The sequence below is a fragment of the Sphaeramia orbicularis genome, chromosome 17, assembly GCF_902148855.1.
Source record: "Sphaeramia orbicularis chromosome 17, fSphaOr1.1, whole genome shotgun sequence".
NCBI lineage: Eukaryota > Metazoa > Chordata > Actinopteri > Kurtiformes > Apogonidae > Sphaeramia > Sphaeramia orbicularis.
The window spans coordinates 9,338,321-9,361,701 of NC_043973.1; the positions used below are offsets into that span (position 1 = coordinate 9,338,321).

A 23,381-nucleotide genomic window follows, 5' to 3' on the forward strand; every position below is an offset into this window, starting at 1 on the left:
AGGTAAATAGATTCATTTTCTATGTTGTAAAACTACTCTGACTGTGTACACTTGTAAATTAACTGGAAAAATGAAACTAAATATTTGCATAATAAAGTGCATTGTCTCTTTTTAAAAAAAATATAAATATGGAATAGTGGTATTGGGAAAAAGTAGTATTCTGGAAACAGTTACTGAAGTAAAGGCACTGATTCAGTTCCAAAGAATTTTGGTAATGTATGATTTAAGATTGGTTATTAAAGTTATCAAGTATATTCCCTGGTGGGCATATTTGGAACAGGTACCCTCATAAACCAGATACTTGTTCCACTACTATAATCTATTATCTGTTGCCGTGTTATTCCTTGTGCAAATAAAAAGACCTACATTATAACAGGAGATGTCCAAAGACAAAGCTATTATTTCCTGTAGTGGGTTAGTTAAGCCCATGAACTGTACAACCATTGCTATTAAAAACACAAAGCAAAAATGGTAACAGAAAAGGGCATTATTATGACTGAACAATTTTGCTAACCTGTTAGTAAACTGTCAATGATTTGTCAGATCAAAGATTAGGCTAAGCTACCTTTATTATAAAGGAATACACTGGGTTTTAAAGAAGAGTAAACTGTAAATCTTACTGATACTGGATGAGTAGAGCATGAAGATGTGATGTTTTTACGGTGTGTCACACAAAAATAAGTTTTTATTAACGGAAGGAGATTTTAACCGAGCTGTTTAAGCTAAACTTACCAGATCTGAGCTTTTACACAGACTAAAGCTAACTTTATGATTCATTTACAAAGCTAAAGACCTGCTAACCATGAGGGTAAATAAACACCGAAGCTACAGAGCGAAATAAGCTATCTTTACCCAACTAACCTGTCCTAATCAGCTTAAACACTCCACATTTTTCTTCAGTTACTGTTCACTGCGCTTACCAAAAGTAGTCTTCAGTAACGTGTCCTTTCCACGGCGGACATGTCCGTGCAGTGGAGGACACGAGGATGCTGGTTGAGGAGATGCTGCCTCTGCAGCCCGATAGGTAGGGCGGCTTCCGTCTCCTAGGCAACGCACAGGCCAACACGGTGCAATGAAAATCTAATGTTGTTACTCAATATGTGAACTGTGGTGCTGCAATAAATATCATGAATAAAAAATTTTTGTTAATGAAGAAAAAATAACGGAAAGTTAACAGTTAATATTTTTTTTTGTTCCATAAAATAGGGCAAACTCAATCATGTAGAGGAGACCTACAAAAGATTTACAGTCGCAGATAAAATTATTAGACCATCAAAAGTCATCAAAAACAATGGTTATGCAATCAAGTACTAACTCCTGTGTATTATGTGACTAAAACAGACAGAAAAGAAAACATGGAATCCTTGAAAGCATTGTTTTTCGCTGTACAATGCCATAGCTATAGATGTTAAGAACTTGAGTGATTTTGGTTATTATCAAGAAAACTATGAAAAATGGCTAAGTATCAGCTCTTAAATAAAACTCGTATGAGCAATTTTTTGTTGTTATCATTATATTTGTCCAAACAAATGTACCTTTAGTTGAACCAGGCATTAAAATGTACAAGAAATTGAAGAAAACAAGGGGTGGTCTAATATTTTTTTCCGCGACTAAATGACCCTTGTGAAATTGTTTTCTTCAGGTACCGCTTCCAAAACCGAATGCGTACATTAATTTTTATGTCTTCACACCACTATTGGCTATACAGAAAAAGAAAGATATAGACATTTGTTAACCCGAGGACAAAAGGTGCTGGGCTGCTTTTGTTATTACACTACTAGTATGCACAGTATTAAAAACAGTAAACATATTCAAACTTTATTTTGCCGCAGTTTTATATGGTAAGTAATACATCCTTTATATTGTAGGCAACGGCAGCGGTGCCATTTTAACTCAAATAAATCAGCTAATGCCAATAAATAGGCATTAAGTCTGATGCAAGGATACTCCTATAAGTTTGCACGCAATCAAAATTGTGCGTGTGTTTTACAGTTGCGCCATCTAGTGGCTCAGTTTCAACCTTGCATCTTATTATGACTTTGGCCCCTTTAATCAACTGATCTTATCCTTTCTAACCCCAAACTATAAAAAAAAGAGCAAATACGATATTTCAGGAGCTGCCATGAAATACATATCAGTGTACTCCTAATGTCGCTTAGTGTTCATCTGTAGACTGTAAATATATATATATATATATATATATATATATATATATATATATATATATATATATATATATATATATATATATAACCATAAATTAAAGGGGCTGATGTGAAGTTAAAATGAGTCAGTTCTATTCGGACAGCCAACATAACTCATAACATGTATCAGCTTAATCAGTGCGTGTGCGTGTGTGTGTATGTTTGTTTGTGTGTGTGTGAGCGCGCGTTAGAGCGTGCGTGCGTGTGTGTATTAAAGATCAGATTAAGGGAGTTTAAGGATTTTGGTTACAAAATGTACAAAATAATGTGTCGTTGACAATTATTAAAGTCTTAAACTATAAAGACAGGTTTGAATTGTTTGTGAAGACATATTCCCTCAACATTTGACAATTTTAATTGTCATAGTCTTAGAAATATTCCTTAGAGTAAGTACACAATGTGCCATGGTGCATTTGGCTGATGATAAAGAGAAGGTTCACTATCAGTGCAGCATGTCTTTAGACGTGGAGGCATGAAATGTGAGGAATGAAAATCATGACCAGCATTCTCGAAATGGCCATACTGTAGTAACATGACGTGCTGTGCATTGTACCTAACAACCGTGCAGTCAAATTGTTGACTGTCTGCGCAGCGGATAGCCGCGTTTTTCTCCAAGGTTGTGCTTTTGGTTACTTACGGTAAGGTGGACCCGCAGTGTCCACTCAAGGATCAGGTGATCCACTAACTACGAAGCGAAGGCTGACTGGGGAAAATGCAAAATGACATATAGCAAATGTCGGAGCATAATTCATTCACGTTTTCGGCTCAAATTCGGATTTGAATCGCACCGCTGGAGCTCCAATGTAACGATGGCACGTTAGGGCTGGTGGCGCAACTGGGATTTTTTTGATATTTTAATTTATGAAAAATCACATTCACAGACAAATATTGGTTTCAACATGGGGCTGTGCTACAGTTTGCGTCCCCGGCTCTTCGGGGACCTGAGCGGGTCCATCTCCAACGCTACCTCGGACTCTGACCAGCCTCCGGACACCGCCGTGCCGACCCGCGCCGGGGGAGCTCGCCAGGAGGACACCGGGGGATGCGGGGAGACTTCGTCGCTACGCGGCGGCGGCGGCCCGGTGCGCCCCGGGGACCCTGCCAGGCTCCCGGCCGGGGAGCACCGCCGTGGAGACACTGGTACCGACGGTGTGCTCATACAAAACGGAGGTGGTGGAGGAGGAGGAGGCGGCGGTGGCGGTGGAGGAGGTAGCGGTAAGGGGACAGGCAAGGACCGCGGCCGACGCTTACAGCTGCTGCAAAAGACTAGCACCCAAAAGCAGAAAAACTGGGACAAATTGCTGGTGGAGGAGAAGGAGGCCGAGAAGGAGGCGAAGAAAGTCAGTAAGAATATTGACAGGGCACTGAAGGAGCTCAAACGGGAGTATAAACAGACGCATCGGCTGCTGCTGCTCGGTAGGTTGAGTCCCTGTGTGTTGTTGTTGGACAAGGAAGGCGTTTTATTATTAGAAACCAAAACGCACTGGCCTTTCCAGAAATTATGTCACTGCTCTGGCGAGGCCTATTGCCACATCTGTTGGCTTGGCTGTGAAGTCTACCCCCTGCGGCTGTCAATGACAAATGATGAAGATGGACGTTTAGCCGCACACTCACTGGGCCTGCTGTCCTGTTGCAGTTACATTTAGGGTGGCAGGAAAATGTAAAATACCATTTAAACACAGTACAGGCTATTTAAATGGTCAAATATACAAACATGTACAGAGGACGCCGGGCTGTGTGTGCTTTAAAACCTAGCATAAAGGCTAGTGTAAGTGTAGTAGCCGGTCTGTCCAGGGACACCATGTAAACATCATTTTGACACACTCCAGCACATTCAGCAAATAAAAAGGATAAAGTCGAATGCTTAAATGCAGTGTGGTGTAGAATAATAGACAGTTGTTCATTGTAATGTAGAGTTATATTAGCTGTAAAAACGAGTAGAGTAGATAAGAGAAGAGCATATGACCTGTGGTGTAGTGTGACACCAGGGACAACAGATGGAAATCCGCCTTTTGACTAACAGTTGCACATTTACACTAGTACTTTTCACTGAATCTGTGTATAAGTATAGTAGAGTACAGTACAGTGTACTCTAGTGTATAATTACATAGTTTTTTATTATGTAAAAATGAGTAGACAACAGTGAACTCTCAGGTGTGTTATGTTTTAGTTACAAAATGGATACAGATCAATAATCTTTGGTTATTGAGCTACAATGGGACATAACATAACATAACATAACATAACATAACATAACATAACATAACATAACATAACATGGTCTGTACTACATGTTAAATCTCTCATGAACAAGTTAAAAAAAAGATCCATGAATTAGGGAATAGTGAAGAGGAGTAGCATAAAGTTAGAGGAGTGTTTTGCTCAAACTAAGGATGATTAATAATTATTATGTAATGTGCTTCTTTAAATAATCAAACATGTATTGTTTAAAATTTCTATTACAGATTTCTAGGACCCAGCATGAAACCAAATAACTATTCTGTTTAGTTTAATGGAAGACAGAAAAGCAGCAAATTAAATTTGTTATAGTCTGACTGTGTCATTTGTAGTAAATACATGTTTTAGTAAAATGTTCTAAGTCTGTATGGGATTGTGTTGTACATAGTAAAGTCTTGTGGACAATAGAGTATATTTGATTATTATTAGACTTGACTGTGTAGTGATGGTGTAGTATGTGGGTGTCCATGTACTGTACTTGTACTCTATGATATCAAAATGAGAAAATGGGCTTCAGGGCTCAGGTTATTAATTGAAGAACAAGGTTTGTGATTCCAAATCTGGTCATCAATTTGCATCCAGTGTCACAAATGCAAAATATTATTTCTTTAGTGTTTTTGCACCAGTGCAAATGCATGTTTTTTTCTCAGCTGCTGCATTGTTGTATTGCCATAATGAAGTTTTAATTGTGACTCAAGTAACATATTTATAAGATTTTCACATTTTATGTAGTCGTAGTTGTGCTGTTTAACTGTGTGACAGAACCCATAGCCCGACCCCGTTTTACAGGTCACCGATGGATGGTTTATATAATTTATCAAGATACTCTCTAAATGTCAGTCAGCAGCATCCCAGTTTTGTCCCTTTTAAACATTCAATGTGTTTCCAGCAGCAGTGGTTGTCAGGCCAGGCCTCTCTTCCACCAACGTTCTATCCACTGTGCCCACAGTTAGCACATAATTGTGAAAATTTAACATCCATTTTTACTTATTTAATTGTCCATCTGCTTTTGAGAGTAAGTTAAAACAGGCACATTTATTGACTGAGCCATTGTTCACTTCGATTTAGCTTGCGTGAAACTATAGCTCAGACACACTATATATGTGGGCTAACCCCGTACTTCAGTTTTCAAAGAGGTCAGTGCTTAATCAAAGAGAAAGTGTCAATCAGGAACAGGATCTTATGTTTCATCACAGCTATCCTAACACGGAAAACAATGTTGAGATGTTGGATAGTAATTCATCCGCTTTAATCTCAACAGTGTTCCCATTTGTCACACTTAATGCTACATTGCATGTATTTTCTTTACTCTGAAAAGTGTAATGATTAGTTATATAATCAAAGGTTACCAGTTTAATTTCCTGAGTAAACACCTCTCAGTATAATGCACAGGAAGAATCGGCTCATCCTAATGAAGTCATACAGGGAAGTGTCATAGAGCAGAGATGCACAGCTCCTTGTAACACCAACACGTGTATGACCTGTGTTACTGTGTGATTTCAGCCCATCATTATGGTTTTGGTGGCCTTCTTCGATGCTATAGGATCATTATTATTTCCAGAGCCACCTGTCCTGGTACACCCACTGGCTTTCAGCACGAGCCACAGCCCACTTTAGGTTTTTCTTAAGAGGCCTTTGGGACTTTATACCCTACAGGTTTCCAGTAGGATTCTTGTTGCATGCCAGAGGACTGAGGTGGTTTGTGTTCCTCTGAAAGTGGACACCTTTCAAATGGTGTTACATTTCAAGGCAACGTATGCTAGCTAATCTGGGTCACTTTATCTGTTTGTATTTGCTGCAGGTATTTAGTTGAATAACGATAGCCATAAGGAACTATTGTTTATCCTGAAAGGGCTGCTATATTCAGTTGGAGCTCAGGCTATATAATTCAATGGTTGTTGTCACATTTACAGTCCCATTTTTGAATTTGCTCATACTGAATTCTATTTTTGGAAACTTACAGTACAAACAAGAATCTAAAAAGTAATACATTTTAGTACATTCACATTTTAAGAAAATGTTTGGAAAAGAGAATAAGCAGGGGTTTTTTGTAATATATTGCATAATTATAAAGTTTAGTTTCAAAATGCACAATTTCTTTATGCTTTACATACATAAGAATAGTTATTAGTTCAGTTATCATTACGGTTCATTATTACAGGCGTGCTATAATCTAGATTCAGTGCAGTAAACTTACTCAACTGGACCTTTATAAATCAAAGGGTTCAAAGTATACTAGCCTGGTTGTATAATTTTTTTTATGACAAGGACATAAAATTAGCAGACTTTACATTATATGTTTTACATTACTTGCAAAACATTGTAATTGAACTAACTTATGAACTTCTGCTTTACACATGGGAATATAAGTGATTACAGTTGTGAAATATATCCAAAAACCTTTGACTGATATCTGAACAGTAGGTCATCAATATTAACTTCCCTATTAAACCTTAAAAATATGTGAATCTATTTGTAGGGATAGTAAAAAAGAAAAGTGAAATGTAAGAAGAATAGATTTTTTTACAAGCTGTATTCATCATGGTTGAACATTTGATAGAGTTCCTGTCTACTTTATAATGTAGTACATGAATACAGGGATGGGAACTGGAAGGCAAGTTCCTATTATTTCTTGGAAAGGAAGTTACATTATTGTTAGGTCTCATGGATTGGATTCTGTACTGGCCCGTGATAATATCTGTTACAGCTTTCGTAGATGTCCTTAACTGGCTGTTTCGTATCTCAGCCTTATCACCCTTCATGAGCCTGAACAACAGGCTGCTAGCAATGTAGTAAGACACGACAGAAATGATCACTAAAGTAGGCAGACATGAGCCAATGAATAGCTTGTTGGAAGTCACTGATTGTCATGTTTTGTCACATTGTTTTTCTTTGTTCTTCGTGTCACTATACAGCATGTAAAATGATATTTTGGAAAAGCTTACTCATCCACTTAACTACACAGTGGAACATATATATCTCTGTAGGCCCTCCCCTTTACAGTCAGGTGAACTTTGCTTCAGCCTAAATGGGTTTTATCATTGACCATAGCTGAACTTTGCTACTAACACTCAGAGTTTCTAGTTAATGTAATGGCCAACAGGAGGTACTGGAGTATGAATTATTGTCATATTTATGGTACTGATAACGAGGATGCAGTGTAGATTGTCTTGGTACTAGCATCAGCTTAAATGAAAGAGAACTGCACCAGAAGGACACTGGAATATGTTGGCTCTGGTTTTGCCTATTGTATAATTTACACTTTATCAAAAGCCCCGTGTCCCAAAAGAGAGTGATAAATAAATAGCTCTCTCCAGCTTTAGAGAAAAAAAAAACTCAAGAAGGCTAATTTTAGCCAGATATCAGTTGGATGTGCGCCTGTTTTTACAGCACATGCTTCATGGACAGTATAAAAGTTTTATACATAGTACATTGACTGTAATTGTTCACAAGCAGTTTTTGACTTCTTTCAGACATGAAGCTCACGTTTGTATTCAGTGCATTTTGCAGAGCAACTGTGCTTTCGTAAGAGTTTCTCATTGGTTAAAAGCAATATGTTTTACTTGCAGGCTTTACCATTTTGCCATTTTTGATATATAGTGAGGGGGCTATCAGTTAAAAAACATCTTTGACATGGCACAGATCCTTATGATGATACAACTTAAATTTCATTTTTCATAAATAGGCCTTAAAAGTCATTAAATGGTCTTAAATGTGCATTTGTGGGGTTATAATTGTCAAATATTCCATTTTTATTCATCTTAATTTCTTGTTGTCTAAATGTTTCAGTCTTTTCTTACATTACAGTCTGTATTTCCAATGTTAAAAATCTTCACATCTACCACTGAAACTCATGTCTTTTTGACTTTATACTTCCACCTACTTATTGGTAAAGTGTAGACTAACCCAAATGACGTCAACTATATTGCTACATAAAACTTACTGCACAGGACTGCATATACATTACTTTTATATTTACATGTAATGATTGAATAAGAAAAAGATCCTCTAAAGCCAGTCTCAAAAGGCTTTGAATATAAGAGCCTGTAGACACCTTGCCTGAAGGCAAAATTTAACTGACACAGCATTTTATACATTTATATCATTAAATTACTATAGTTTGTCATTTGTAATAGACCTTTATTTTCTTCATTGCACATGCACTCATATTAACTAATCACAAGTGTGTTACTGTTACCTACAAAATGATAATGATAGGTTAATGACATTTACAGTCTCACACTCTATTTATGTTCAATTTACAGACAGACCACAGCCAGCTAAATGCAGATGTCAGTCTATTCTTTGTTGACCGTCTTAATAGCAGAAGTTGTGTTGTTCTCACAGAGCCGGTGTTCTTTGTATGCAGTGCTGCCAGTAACCACTAGAGAGTGATGTGGGCCACTCACTTTTTTGACCTTGCTCTTTAAGGTGGGAAGGCAGGATTTTTTCCCCCGTTCTAGTAGGGGTGGTGGGGGCCGCTGGGAAGAATTTCAGACCACTGTACATGGCAATGAGGGCTCTAAACTTGATTTGCGTGCTGGACAACTTTGCTGCACTCATTTCACTACCTGAAACTAGTATTTGCATTGTGTTTGCATAAATGTACACAATAACAGTGCTCTCCTTGTTGTTTGTTACAAAAATAGGCTCTTATAGTCGACTCGTGCTCTTCAGTAATTTGTAATGCAGGCATATACCACAGTTAATTTGTAATTCCTTAGTTTTTACCTGAATGAAACAGTTGTGTATTATATTTAACCTAGCTTTGGCTTCATGTTAAGGCCTGCTTACCAAGTTTCACAAACTGCATTGAGATGGTAGCACTGATTCTGTCATACTGCACTATATTCTTCCTACCTACAAATAACATAAGGATAGTTTAAATGAAACTGACAGCATTCTTTATTGAAAAGTCCAACGTTAACAATACCACACTCCATTTTGGTTTTGATGAGAGGAAGCCACAGCGGCCTAAACATAAATGTCACACAATGCTCACAACATTGACAGTTTTTAGTTACCCCGTAGCAGCAGACACACCACTTACAAGGACAGAATTACTATAGTGCCTATTAACATTTTAGAAATATGCGTAGATCGTGTGCTATGAACATACATTGTTTGAATGAAGATAAGTTATTGTTCTGAGACTGGGGGTGTTACACATACTTGTCCAGCCGAAGTCTACACAAATGACAGACAAATTCTTTGTAACAGTGTCCTTGAAAGAAATCTTACATCCAGTGGTGAAGTCTACTTTTAATTTAGTTTGATGTATTTCACTGGGAACTTTTAGATTAAAATTGATCTTGTCTAATGTAGAACTTTAAGTTGCATACATGTGGCATATGAGAAACAAATGCATTTCTAATAATGCTAGCAGGCTTTTTATAAGCCTATTTTCCTACTTGGTAATGTTTCTTTCTTGAGGTATTTCTAGAATATGTTTTGTACTATCCTACTGGAACTTGCAGTAGTTTTAAGACTCAAGTTTTGCTAATCAAATGGTTTATATCTAAAATAGGTTATTTTTTTTAAAAAGTTCACAGTAAGATAATATACCATATGTATTGCAGGACTTTGCTGTATTGTTTTGAATGATTTCATTTATTTTATCAAAGTACAAATTACACTATAATGCTCTATTTGGCACATGCGATCAGTCCGCTTGTGTAGCAGTTTATCCCAACTATTTTTGTCCCATGATCCTCATTTAAACAAAGCTATATATATCGACTTAACAGTAGCAGTATGTGGACAAGTTCTGACTAATTTGTGATCCTTTCTTATAAGTTCGTTTCACTTGGATATATTTAAAACCTTAAGAGTAAATTGCTCTGGATTTGAGAAATCTTAGTTGTTTGGTGACCCTGTGAATTTATCTCATGACCTATCAGTGGATTCCTATCCGCTGTGCTGGGAACTGTAGTTTACACTGGTGAAATAGTTCTCTAAAGATCATAAAATTGTCAAATAATAGGTGAAATGTTTTGATTTACCAGTTTGGTTTTGTTTTTAATATTGCATTATGATATTGTGACTGTGACATGTTCAGTTATATTTAATTTCATTTTTATGTATTTCTTTAGGCTGGTTTCTATTTGTAGTCTCAGGACAGATGTTAATCCTCAAAACAGAACAAAATAATTCAACAAACAGTTTGTTAGATAGAGTGACCTACTACTGTATTTTTGGAAATGACTGCAGCTATAATTGACCCCTTCTTAAATTAATGACATTAAACCTGCACCTAAAGCCGACTGTATCCTAGTAACCATCAAAGACCTAAACAGACACTATCAACCAAAGACATCTTCTGATCTATAAAGTTAATAACTTTTGAACCGCTACAATACATGTGACAAATTCAGGTCAAATCCAGTTTCTCAGCTTTTCATTTGGACCTTCAGAGGCTCCATAGTGAACATGGAAACACTGTCATCTTCTACAACACAGATTCATCAATAAAACCCATGTATTTTGATAAATAAGAGTGGTTGTAGATGCTTGTTTTTATTTTCCTTAATGATACATTTTGTTTAAATTACACTTTTTCCTTCAGTTTTCTCTGTTTTGAATTTACTCTGAGCTTTTATGAATATCTACATCAGAGGTGTCAAACTCAATTTAGTTCATGGGCCATGTACAGCCCAATATAATGTCCAATGGGCTGGACCAGTAAAATAATAACAGTGAAAAAAATTACATTATGAAAGTGTCTACATCTACAAAGTTTCCTTAAAAATCTGAATAACATGAAAATCCTGAAATGTCTTTAGAAAAATAAGTGCATTTTAACAACATTATTCCACAGTTTATCATTTACATATGTATATTGCAACTTACACATCACAGTGGATTTACAAATACACAAAATATTTAGTAACAGGCAGATTATTGTTAAAATTGCTCTTACTTCGCTTAAGACATTTCAGGTTGTTCATGTTTGTTCAGGCTATTCACATTTTTGTGAAAGGATAGTTTGTAAATGGAAACAATTTCATGCAATTCTCTTTTTTTTTTTTTTTTTTTACACTAAAATAAAGACAAAAATTTGGGGTTTCCATTATTAATAGGTTATTATGATTGTATTTTACTGATCTGACCCACTTGAGATCGTCTAGGTGTATATGGAACCTGAACTAAAATAGTTTTGACACATTTGATTGTTAATATCTTCACTGTAATTTTTGCATTTCCCAAATTCATCCCAGATGCTGGGTTGGACTCTTTTGTGTGTGTGACACCTGTGATCCACATGATCAGTGAATGAAATACAGGAAAACACCTGATTTTCACAAAATAAAGAAATGCAGATTATTTTATTATCATAAATGGTCATAGGAAAGGTTAAATGTAGAAGGAAATTCTTCTGGAGGTTGCCACAAACTACCACTCTTTAGGGGTTAAAAGACCACCCTTTACCAACAGCACAGATAGGTAAAGCCCTTTTCCACACAGACAGACTGTGTAAACGGGTTGGTAGTTTGGGTCAGGGCCACCTCTCAGACCCAGCCCCTCTGTAAACCAGCAGAGGCGGCCCGGGTTTCCACTAACCCCCCCTTCCCCCTCACACTCTCTCCTCTCTCCGATTAGTTTTTGATAGCACGGATAGCGAAAACACAGCTCTAAATCGGGAATGGATCTCTCCTGTCCCTTTGACGCCCAAGTTATAAAATGCAGTATCAGAGCTGGTTGTTAATGTTACAGTTTAACGCAGGTTTGTTTTCCACCTCCACGGTCCACGGTTACTTCCTGGTGCCACAGAGAGAGGCAGTGCTGAGTTAAAGAGACAGAAATACTGATAGAAATTCAGATAGAAAAAACAGAGAGGAGAAGAGAGGGCTTGGAGACGCGATAGGAACAGTTGACTGATTCCCAGAAATTTAAGACCCTCTCTGTCTCTCCCTATTATATATATTTTTTCATATTCCGTTATCTGAACCGAGTCGTTATTCTTCGTTTGTTTGTGAACTAACACACGGTTTGGATGACGGTGGCTGCGGCTAAAGCGGAATTGTAACGGGGAACATATTCCTCCTCCGACGGAGAAAGCCTCGCAGAGATTTGTCCCTTTTTTTCTTACAGTAGAGTCATTTTGTATTATTTAGCCACCCGGGTGTTATTATATATTTTTTGACGATTTCGCAAGGAAGGGTTCGGGCGACGGAAGATGGGTTGTTTGGGCAACAGCAAGACTGAAGATCAACGCATCGACGAAAAGGCACAACGAGAGGCTAATAAAAAGATAGAAAAACAGTTACAAAAGGAGAGACAAGCTTATAAAGCCACACACAGGCTCTTATTACTGGGTAAGGCTCATTTCTATGTGATGGCTCTTTGAAATGTAAGCTAACCGTAATCCCTTTCGTTTACTGAACACGTAGCCCCATTTGACAGCGCTTGCAATAATATGTCATGGGGGTGGATATTGATGGAAGCGAAGCACCAGAGCCTACAATTAACTGGATTCATTTCCAAAACATTTGTCCGCTCGGTTTTTTTACGCTAACCAGGACGTCCTCAGTCGTGTTAATGTGCTGATATTTAGATGTATTTTGTGCTCTGTCTGTTTTCGAAGGTGCGGGAGAGTCCGGAAAAAGCACCATTGTGAAGCAGATGAGGATTCTACACGTCAACGGCTTCAACGCAGAGTGAGTGCTGTTCAATACATCTGAAATACGCTACATTAACGCCTTAAAACCTATTTTCTGATGTTAGTTCCTGTGGTTGTCCCCCCTCCTGCTAAACGAGACTGTCGAGGCCAGAATATATAGCCTGTGAATGGATTTTCCCCAGGCACTGCAGCGCCTGTTGGGCCCAGTATCCCATGCAAAGCAGCTAATATGCCCCCCCCCCCCCCATATATATATAATATATATATATATATATATATATATATATATATATATATATGATATATATATATATACTTTTTTTTATCCTCCTTTTCGTGTACAATGTAGAGCGAACCCACACTTGCGAGGATCTCGGTGTCACACAGATGCCGAAATTCACTGTTTCCTGTTTCATGTGAGAGGGTGAAAGGTTGTGATCGACTCAGGCCTATTGATGATTTGTTTTGCTGCAAGGCCTTGCATGGCATTGATCTTACCAGTGGTCTATTTTAACCAGGCCCAGTACATGTCAGAGTCCTGTAACTGTATGACACCCCCCCCCCCCCCCGGATGTATGCTTTCACAGGAGGCTGGATTCATGTTCACATCATGTATAGTTGCAGATTCACTTAACCTCATCCTGACTGATACAAGTTCTTTTGTAAATGTCCCCAACTCCCTACCTTCTGTTTGTAACTGCTTCCCCACCCCATGCACCTGTATTGTATGTTAAATTGTATTAGCATACAGTCTAACCTGGCAGTAACCCATGTTAGTCATAACCACATTGATGATAAATCTTTTGCAGCCTGCTGTGGTTGATGTTTTCATAACTGCTGCCTCACACATCTTTTATGTCCCATTGCAGAGAAAAGAAACAGAAAATCCAAGATATTCGGAAAAACGTAAAGGATGCCATAGTGGTGAGTTTCATTTGCTTCACTTCTCTGTTGATGAGCTACTGCAGGCCCATTTTACTGCTTATTACACAGGTTTATGTTTAGACTTTTAACTATTCACCCTGCTTCATGCTTGTTTTTGTCTTTGTTTTTTTCTTCTCCAACAACTTTTGCTTTGTAGACTATAGTGTCTGCGATGAGCACTTTAATACCCCTGTCCCGCTAGTCAAACCAGAGGACCAATTCAGAATCGAGTACATCAAAAGCATAGCACCTCTCTCTGACTTTGACTATTCACAGGTAAGCTGTTCACAAAGTTTCTGTTTATCTACAGTGTGTGCATGTGGTTTTTAGCCTGGGCATTTGTGTGGGTGTTGGATGGTATGTCATGAGAGGTTTTGCTGTTTTTTATGAGTCCATATAGTCAACAATTTAGATTTTACTGATATAGCTCCAGATTGTCAAATGAAAGTTTCAACAGAAACACTTTAATTTTCTTTGGTTTAGGGTCATGCAGCATAACAAATGTAAAGGCATTATGTTTACGCTGCAACCTGGTTAAGAATGAAACCATCAGTTATTTGACTCAGTTGCTTGTTGACAGTTTGTGTCCTCTTCATTGCTGGAGGTGCAGATGTGCTGTATGTGGATTGAATGCAGATTGAAATGCATGGGATTTCTTTCAGTGTGAGATCAGCTATTCGATAGCATGGGGTCATGTGTTGGAAATGTAGATAATGTTTTACATAATTTTGACAGTGTTCCTTTGTTTGACACCAACTGTGTAGAAGCTATACAATGGGAATGACCAATGAATACAGAGCTGCAGATGAGCTCCTGGAAGTGCTGTATTGTATTGATGCACTTGTATATAAAAAGAAAATGTCCATGAATTTCATGGATAATCACCACTTGCTACACTGATCAGCACTTTTGCAGTTACTTGTAATGGAATAGAGGAGCTTTTTTATATGAGCTTTACTCTGTGACACTGTTTGGTGACTGCTTTTCCCATAAGACTTCACAATATGGCTGATGTTTTTGGTGTCTGGGAGTTGTCCTCAGGTTGTAGTTAACCTATTACATAGCCTACTCTTTAGCTTCACCCTTTAAAAACAGTGCTATTTATGCTTTGTCACCTTACACCCTTAGCTTTGAGTTTTTAAGCCTTTCTTTAGTCTAGTGCACCACTGGCATATCCATGTAAAGATCAAGATTTTCTAGTAGGCTCTGCTCTCAGATTGCTAACCAGGGCCACAGTGGTCTGTTCTGCTCTGATCTGGAGTTGTGTCAGGAACCAGGGCCATGGGGAAAGCCAGCGTCGAGTTCCCAGGCCCAGACAGGCCAAAAGGAACAACATGGCTCTGTTTGGAGTGTCTGTGCTTGTCATCAGTCTCAGGCTTCACTAGTGCCGTCAGTGTCACCACTACATTGTCACTTAGTGCCACCAGGCATGATATCCAATACAGTGGTGCAGGAACCCAGCCAATCACTAACCTGTGGCTTTCACCTGTTGACGCCGATTTGAATGGTAGAAGCATACTTTACCTGAAAATTTAAGTACAGATGATGTCATGGTGAATCAGGTTAATTACTTTGTAATCATAAAAGGAAAGCTATCTCTAAGTAACACAATATTTAAAGCATGTTAGGATTTATTTTGAAGAAGGCATAATCAGGAAGAAGAAAGAGACACTTCCTGTATTTTACAAAATTAACTGCTGTACAGGGAGAGAACTAGTTTAACATGTATCTGTATCATTGTCAAAGGGACAGTAAATAATACTTATTTACTATTATTAATCTGATGATTATTTAGGGTGTGAGAAATTCTTATTCACCTTGGTCTACTCACATTGTAAGAATCTTGAAAAACTTAACTTGATGAATGTTGAAAACTATGCATGAGTTAACCTACTGTAAAGGTCATGACATGCAATTAGGAGGCAAAACATAGTAATCATGACCATGAGCCATCTTTTTATTATCTGATGAAAATGAGCTTAAGTGGACAGCAGGCGCATTGGAGGAAGTTTATATATAAAAAAAAAAAAACAAGAAAACCTCCAGCATAGTGTCTCATTTCATTTGTATGTAGTTTTATACTCTGTTACTTCATTTGTATTGTACTGATGTGCCTCTTGGTCAGGTCTCCCTCGAAAAAGAGATTTCATCTCAAGGGACTTCCTGGTTAAATAAAGGTTAAATAAATTTCTTTGAATATTTATTTATTTATTTATTTATTTAAGTGTTTCCGAACTTCTTCATATATCCTAATGAAGGATAGGGGGTTTTTCTTGTTAGTTGCTGATTTATAAACTTCTTCAAATACTTTGTCTACAGGCAGTTTTTAAACCACTTAAATTATGTAACCCAGCCCATATGTACTATATATTAAAAAAAATCTCTTTAGTATCTGGACAATTTAATTCTTAGGAATGGAGACAGTTACTGTTTTATCATCTTTGCTTCCAATCAGTGTTCTCCATCTTCTCCCATGTTAAATCTGTGTTATACTGCTGTCCCATTCCAGATTGAATTGATTGTCCAGATTGAAATCATCATGTTGTTTTTCAAGTATAACAACGTATATTGTGACTCATGAAGCAGATATTGTGTATCTGTATCATCGTGTTAAGTGTTCATGTAGTAACGTTCTAGTCAAGAAAAGGAACCGTGAGAGAGAACAATGTTGTGGTCTGCTGTGCCTGGTTATTCAAATAATAAGGCGACACACACCAGAGCTATAGCTGTATTATGTCATGGTCTGGTACAAAAGTCTGTATCTCTTCCAAGAAATATAGCAAGTAATTTTTTATGTGACATGAAACCAAGACCTTTATTGTATATGTTTTTGGAAAATAAACAAAGATTCTGCTCTATGTAGCTACACAGTTGTTATTTTTGACATGGACTATTTTAGACTTACATTGATAGCCAAGCGGTAAAGTGGTCCTGAAAATGCAGTGCTGCACCTGCAACACTGGCTACATTGCAGAAGAGCTATTAACCTTTCTCCTATGTGCATATAGTTTAGTTTTGAAGCCTTTGAAATCTTTTTCTTTTCCTTTTAGCCAGGGATAGCAGTAGGCACATAGAAAAGAAAGCAGTGATAGAAACAGTTGTGTATGCAAATGGAAACAAATGCCACTGCAGCAGCTAAACTAGCCATCCAACAGTGTCAGTCAACTGAAGTAGAGCAAATTCAAATGAGCCCTGGCCCCTGTTCTGCACTATGACACTCTCCCTCCATCAAACAAGTTAAAACTTGCATGTAATCCCCTCCATTTGATACCGAAACAAGCAGGTCACTTTTACTATTGATTGGTATTCTGGAATATTTTTTTGTGTGCACTCTGAAGAAAAAGACAAGAACTAGGGCCACAAAAAATTTTTTGCAATATGAATAATGGTTGCAACGGTGCATGTTGTACTATCATACTGAACGATATGCCCCTCACGGTATAGTACGAGCATGTACCGCGGTACGGCTCATTTGTAATTTTCAAATGACATTTCCAGACAACTCGTGTTTATTAGAGCTCTGCAAGACAACTGACTTACGGAATTCTACTGTCATTTGTTGGAGCCAGACGCATCATTACTTGGTGGCGCCTGTTAGAGCTGGATGCAGCAGAGCCCGACTTGAGCCGGATGAGGAGCACAGCCCTTCTACTACCAACTACTCTTCTCAATATTAACATTAGTATCCACAGTAACATCCTCTGTCGTCACCATGTTTGCTATTATTGACTTTCTTCTTCTTCTATTTCTCAAAAAACTTTACTCTTCTTCATGGTATTCTGCCAGTATGGTAATTAAGAGCCGTGCCCTCTGGTGGATTGATTGAGAAATGCTCATTCCAACTTACATGACACATGGAAGTATGAAGGCATGATAGCATTAGAAACGGACGTACCTATTTACGAATGTAAAGCAAACATGAAGGCTCTCCATCAGCTCCCAGTTATGCACACAGCTGGGCTCCAGCTGGCCTTTCTGTCCGAACCATACCGTACTGTGAACCATGACTCAAGAACCGCAATACGTACTGGACCATGGATAACCTGTACTGTTGCATCCCTAATATGAATTACAGTCCTCTTTGGAAGGTGAGCTCCACATTATCTTCTATTTACTTCAGTCCAGCCCCACCCTTTGTCATAGCAATCCTGTTTCATTTTAAGGTGCAGAATTACTGTAAATTTTACACTACACCTCAACATGGGTACATCATCGACTGTCAGTGAGTGCTATTTAACATCCACCCACACCCCACACTCCACACCCAGCCTCCCATGTTGTTAAGATTCCTAGGAAGTTCCTCAGTCCTAGTTTGTTTAGCCACTAATTGTATAGCTGAGGGTCTATAATGTGGGGCAGAGGACTGCTTTATCTTCGTGAGTATTTTTCTAAGAATTCTAAAACAATCGCAATGCCTGTGTTGCTTTCAATCTCTTTTTAGTTTGTACTCTTTACCTTTGAAAGTCAGGTCTCACTGGACTTGGTGACTTTTATATAACGTAGGTATTCTCTTCAGATCCAGTAAATGTGAGAGTGAAATGTGGTTGACTCTTAGGCTGGCTGTATGTAAGGAAGGATTTTGGATTATTAGCCATTTCTATACATTCTGCTCTGCGGCTAAAGCTCTCTAAAAGATTTCACCCAAAGGAATTTCAGTCTCCCCTTGTGACAGAAGACAACTGGCCATTGCTCCACAACTTTGTTTTGCTAAGTTGACTCAGATTTAGGCCGTTTTGTTCTCTGTGTCAAGCTGACCTATATGATTCAAGTGAAATATTACATCACACACCCAAGTTGATTAGCATTAAGGCTAAAGCAAGTTGCAAGGCCAAAATGAGATGTGGTCACGCAAAGAGGTTGGAGCATCAGCATCATCTTTCGGCCAGTGTGATGGACTGCCAAGTAGAAGTGGACTGGAGAAAAGAGCATAGGAAAGAGTTAAAAAAGCTTGTGTTAAAGCAAATTCCCTCCTGGTCTCTTTCTGTGTTATCAGTTCCTCTGTAGGGCACTGCAGCACACACTGCATTTATTCAAAGGCCCAGTGTCACACGCCTCTGTGGAAAGAGCCCTGAGGACCATACTCTGCCCCCCCCCATCCCCCATCCACTCTTCTACCCCTCGTCCTCCCTCCACCAAGTCCAACACTTCCTAAAGCTTTGTCGGGGCCCTTCTTTTGGCTCATCAAATCCCTCCATGTCTAAAGTCTAAAGGGTAAAATGTGCCGATACCTCCAGAAGAATGCAACCAGCGCAGTTAAATGTTACTGATATTTATTGAGGTGGTTGTGACTGAAACAAAAGTGGAAGTAAATGCAGGCAAGAAGGCAAATACAGTTCCATTTCCTTTGTAAATCATGTGTGAGAAGTTTGAGGCGTGTGGTAAGGCAGGTAGATGCTGCTACAGGAAACCTTTTAAAACTGCTGTGGTAATGTGTTATGCTTTGATATAAGAAGTTCATGTGCTGAGATGTGGACCATATTTTAACATAAGAGCACACAACAGAAGAAATGATGATCCTTAAGTTATCTATAAGAAAAAGACTAACCAGAACTTAATGTCTGTCAGTGAGTGTTGTGTTGTCTGGATCAGTGCATTTCCTCCATGTTGAACTTAATCACCGGATCTGCCGAGAGGAGATCTCCCGAAGCATGTGATCATTTATCAGGCTCCTTCTCGCTCTCTGGTTCGGGGCTACTTTCATCCTCATCCCCAGCCGGAGCGCAGAGCCAGTGCTGAGTGCAGAGAGTCATGTGGTGGTTCCAGGCTATAGAGGAGGAGCCCATCTGAAAGACATGTGCACAGGAGGCGACGAGGGATATTAGCCCAATCATCTTTGTTTAGGGCATACAGAGAGTCCTGGGAAATGTCTCAAAGTCATTGATAAGATGAGTTCCCCTCATAATGCTCCCCATTGTCCCGGAGCAGGAAGTCAGCTGAAGCACTGAGACTATGCATAGTCATTTATAGCATCAAGCTTATGGATGGATTTCACACAGCAGGGGTGCTGCCCATATTTGTGTATTTTTGGACATGTATCAGTGGTCTACAATTTTTTTTTGGGACATTTTCTGCCTCAGAGATTAAATGGGCTAAATGTTATGTATTTTAATAAGATTAATTGGAAAACAAATGACAAAAGTACTGGTTTGCTGTGTTGTTTTCCAGGTATATGATAAAGTGTTATTACCCATAGGGTTTATGTACATTTATACAATAGATTTATAAATCTTCAACTAGATAGAACCTGTAAAGTGAATGTATTCTAATGTACATACAGTGTTTTGAAGTAGATCTAGTAGCTCTGAGACAAGTATTCATTTTGAGTAAAACCCATTCTTTCATTACTTCTCGAATTTCAGATTTTGACCCAAGACTGTATCTTGGAAACTTCAGCCAAGCAGCATTTTTGACTTGATTTTCTTTATCAGTGACTCGTGGTAAAATTTCACTACTTTTATTCTTGAAGCATTTTACTTGTAGACCAGTGTAATCAACCAATCAGTCGTGTAATTTTTTTTGCTGGAGTGTAATCTGACTGGCGGCAGAATGAAGTTATAAAAGTGTGCCACATAAGTGTGTGTATCTTAAAAAGTTTGTGACCAGTAAATCAAGAGTTAGAATTTAGGAACTGCTGGATAAACTTGTTATTGAGGACGTGAATGAGAACCTTCCTCTGTTACACAAGTGAACACAAGTGTAAAATAATCCTCATTACTGTATTTGGATGGGAAAAAAAATGGTTTCTACCTAACAGTTTGAATTTTAATGTGATTTGAATGTTTTAAAACAGACAGGATTCACTACTTGTCTCTACAGTTTTGTTACGGCATAAACACAGGGATGCTATTGTGCATTTTATCTTCCTTTAACATTCTTTGCCCTTAAAATGTATTTAATAAAACAAATAGTTAAACTCGGTAAAAGAAAGACAGAAAAGTATTTATTGAAAGGTGTGTTGTTTAAGCTCATGGGACATCTTTGTAAATATCCATGTAAATGTAATCGGTCGAAGTTTTCTAAAGGGGTTTATCTCAGCACAAATAGTTTGTATCTCTACAATTACTATTTTCTGTCATTTTAAAATGACTATTTCAGCATTTGGAGATGTGTGTGTTTGCTCTTTTTCAAAGATTAGGTGAGTGGATTGATAGCAATCTTACGTCTGTTTGCTAACAACAAAACCCAAGTGGTTAGTCTATCTTAGCCTAAAAACTGTAAGCAGAGTGAATCTGCTAGCCCGGCTGTGTCCAAAATTAGAAATATGCGCACTAAGGCCACTTAAAACTTGTACACGTGGTTTTAGATGATAATGTGTGGTAGATGGTGTTTCTGTTGCCAGTACTTTTTTTTGCAGCTTGACTTGAATTGCCATGTACGGTTCAGCTGTAGTTTAGAGGTACCAGTCATTTGACAGATTTAGTTTTATTTTAATGCAGTGGAGGCAAATATCTGTTCATGTATTAATACTGAGTGTGTTCAAAAGGGATTTTACCATGACACGATTGTAGCTTTGTGCTGTTTATTACGTGGTATGGTGATGGCTGTCTGTTTCCTAATGTCTGTATTTATTTTTCTTCAGGAATTCTTTGATCACGCAAAGAAGCTGTGGGATGACGAAGGAGTGAAGGCCTGCTTCGAGAGGTCCAATGAGTACCAACTCATCGACTGTGCACAATAGTGAGTTCAAATCCTGAGATCTTTCTCTTTTTTTGTTGTGGTGATATTTTAAAGCTTGGGATACATGCGGGCTTAAAAATATTGTTCATTATCACTGTGTTATACAATCACTTATTTGTGCAGTCATAAGCTAGGCAAGCAAGCAGGTTTATTTTTACAGCCTGTAAACTATTGTCACATCCCTGCTCTGTCCGTCCTCCTCTTTGTGTCATGTTTGAGGTGAAAGCTCTGCAGTGTGTTCTGGTGTCATGTCATATATGAATATGGCAGAGATATGTTTACTCTGGGTGTGGCAAGGCAAGCAGCAGCAGTCGTATTCGTCCTTTGGAAAATTATACATATATCTCCTCACGTCAGAAGAGTGTTTGGCATTTCACCATGGCGATATGCAAAACCTGCTCTGGTCTGTATTAAAATGAACAACTGTTGAATTCACTGGAATTGTATCAGTGTGATGTTTACCTGTAGACTTTTGTAAATCAGTAATATTACTGTTTGTTAGGATGTAAATCAGTAATATTAGTGTTGTTAGGATGTATCATTTAAGTGGAGTCAGACTGGATTTGAGTGTGTGTAGGGCTGTCAGAATCTATGTGGGTCATCATTTGGTTTTGGCTGCCATCAGTATTGAGTTTTTCTTAATACAATTGTGCTCCAGATACTGTAGTTAGGAAATACTGATAACTGCAGTTTAGCAAGGTACAGGAACTGATGCCTAATGCTGCCCCAGATTGTTTGTAAGGCTCCTACAGTACCTTGCGTCACCATCAGACGGTTGGTATTGTGTAATTTTTATTTTTAATAATTAGTGATTATTAAAATGTTCTCTTAATTAAATGCATAAAAAGAGTTTGGTTTCTGAGTTCAGTTTAGTTTCAGTCTTGTTTTTTTTCTATTTTTATTTTGTGGAAGTGGTTGTTTGTAGTTTAGTTTTCAGGAATTATAAGAACATCCTTGATTTGAAGCTGAAAATGTTAAACTGTACATGAAGTGTGTTTTACAAAAACCACTGTGTATTAAAGGTCAATTAAGTATTGTCTTCTACATCTTGAACGTATTAGGACTGGGGGAAAACTAAACTGATTTTACCTGAATTTCTGTTATGTTTTTGATGTTCAGCAGTGTTTGTTTAGTTTTTGAGAACTGTCATTTTTATTTTTGTAATTTTTCAGTGCTTTTCATGAACTTTAATAACTGTAACAGGCTAACCTTCGTCACCATAGATTACTGGTTGCACAAAGTATAGGGCCCCTCTGTTGCCTCTAAAAGGAAGTTTGGATATGCAAAGTTGCTCAGTTGTTACACTGTTCTTATTCTGTTTCCTCTTTGGCTCACCTTTGAATTCACATGTAAATATGTGGACATGTATGGTGCAGACTTTGGAGTGCAACCTGCTGAAGGTTGTCCCCTCCCATCCCAAAGGTTGGCTTCCTTTATCTGTCGGGGTTCGGTCAAAGGCACATTTTATCAGCAACTGGGAATTATTGTCTTACCGTCAGTGACTTATGAGCCCAGGTTACATGGGTGTAGCGTTACGTGGGATGTTCTTAATTTAAAATCCTATATTGCATGTAGACAAATGGTGTCTGTACTCATTTTTTTCTGAATATCCCCCTTGCTTTGAACATAAATTTGTCTTCGGGACAAGGGTCTTTGGTTGCAGCTTCCATAGAAAGGAGAAAGAGATAGTCAGGTGATGGTTGGAGAGTCACATGAAT

At 38.1% G+C, this 23,381-nt stretch overlaps 1 protein-coding gene across 1 annotated transcript; it reads left to right on the top strand.

Annotated features, from left to right (window-relative positions):
* Window positions 1–2,896: 2,896 nt before the first annotated feature.
* Window positions 2,897–21,736, top strand: LOC115437551 (guanine nucleotide-binding protein G(s) subunit alpha isoforms XLas-like). The gene is made up of 4 exons (XM_030160787.1): window positions 2,897–3,620; window positions 13,027–13,099; window positions 13,932–13,986; window positions 21,566–21,736. The coding sequence occupies exons 1-4, from the start codon at window positions 3,104–3,106 to the stop codon at window positions 21,662–21,664; spliced, it is 744 nt and encodes a 247-aa protein (XP_030016647.1). The 5' UTR covers window positions 2,897–3,103; the 3' UTR covers window positions 21,665–21,736.
* Window positions 21,737–23,381: the final 1,645 nt, after the last annotated feature.

What these genes read in the sequence shown, in the direction of transcription:
- LOC115437551 (XM_030160787.1), top strand. Translation starts at nt 3,104, where the DNA reads ATGGGGCTGTGCTACAGTTTGCGTCCCCGGCTCTTCGGGGACCTGAGC. An exon ending in GTCAACGGCTTCAACGCAGA is followed by an intron (nt 13,100 to 13,931) that starts GTGAGTGCTGTT and finishes GTCCCATTGCAG; the next exon opens with AGAAAAGAAACAGAAAATCC. An exon ending in ACGTAAAGGATGCCATAGTG is followed by an intron (nt 13,987 to 21,565) that starts GTGAGTTTCATT and finishes ATTTTTCTTCAG; the next exon opens with GAATTCTTTGATCACGCAAA.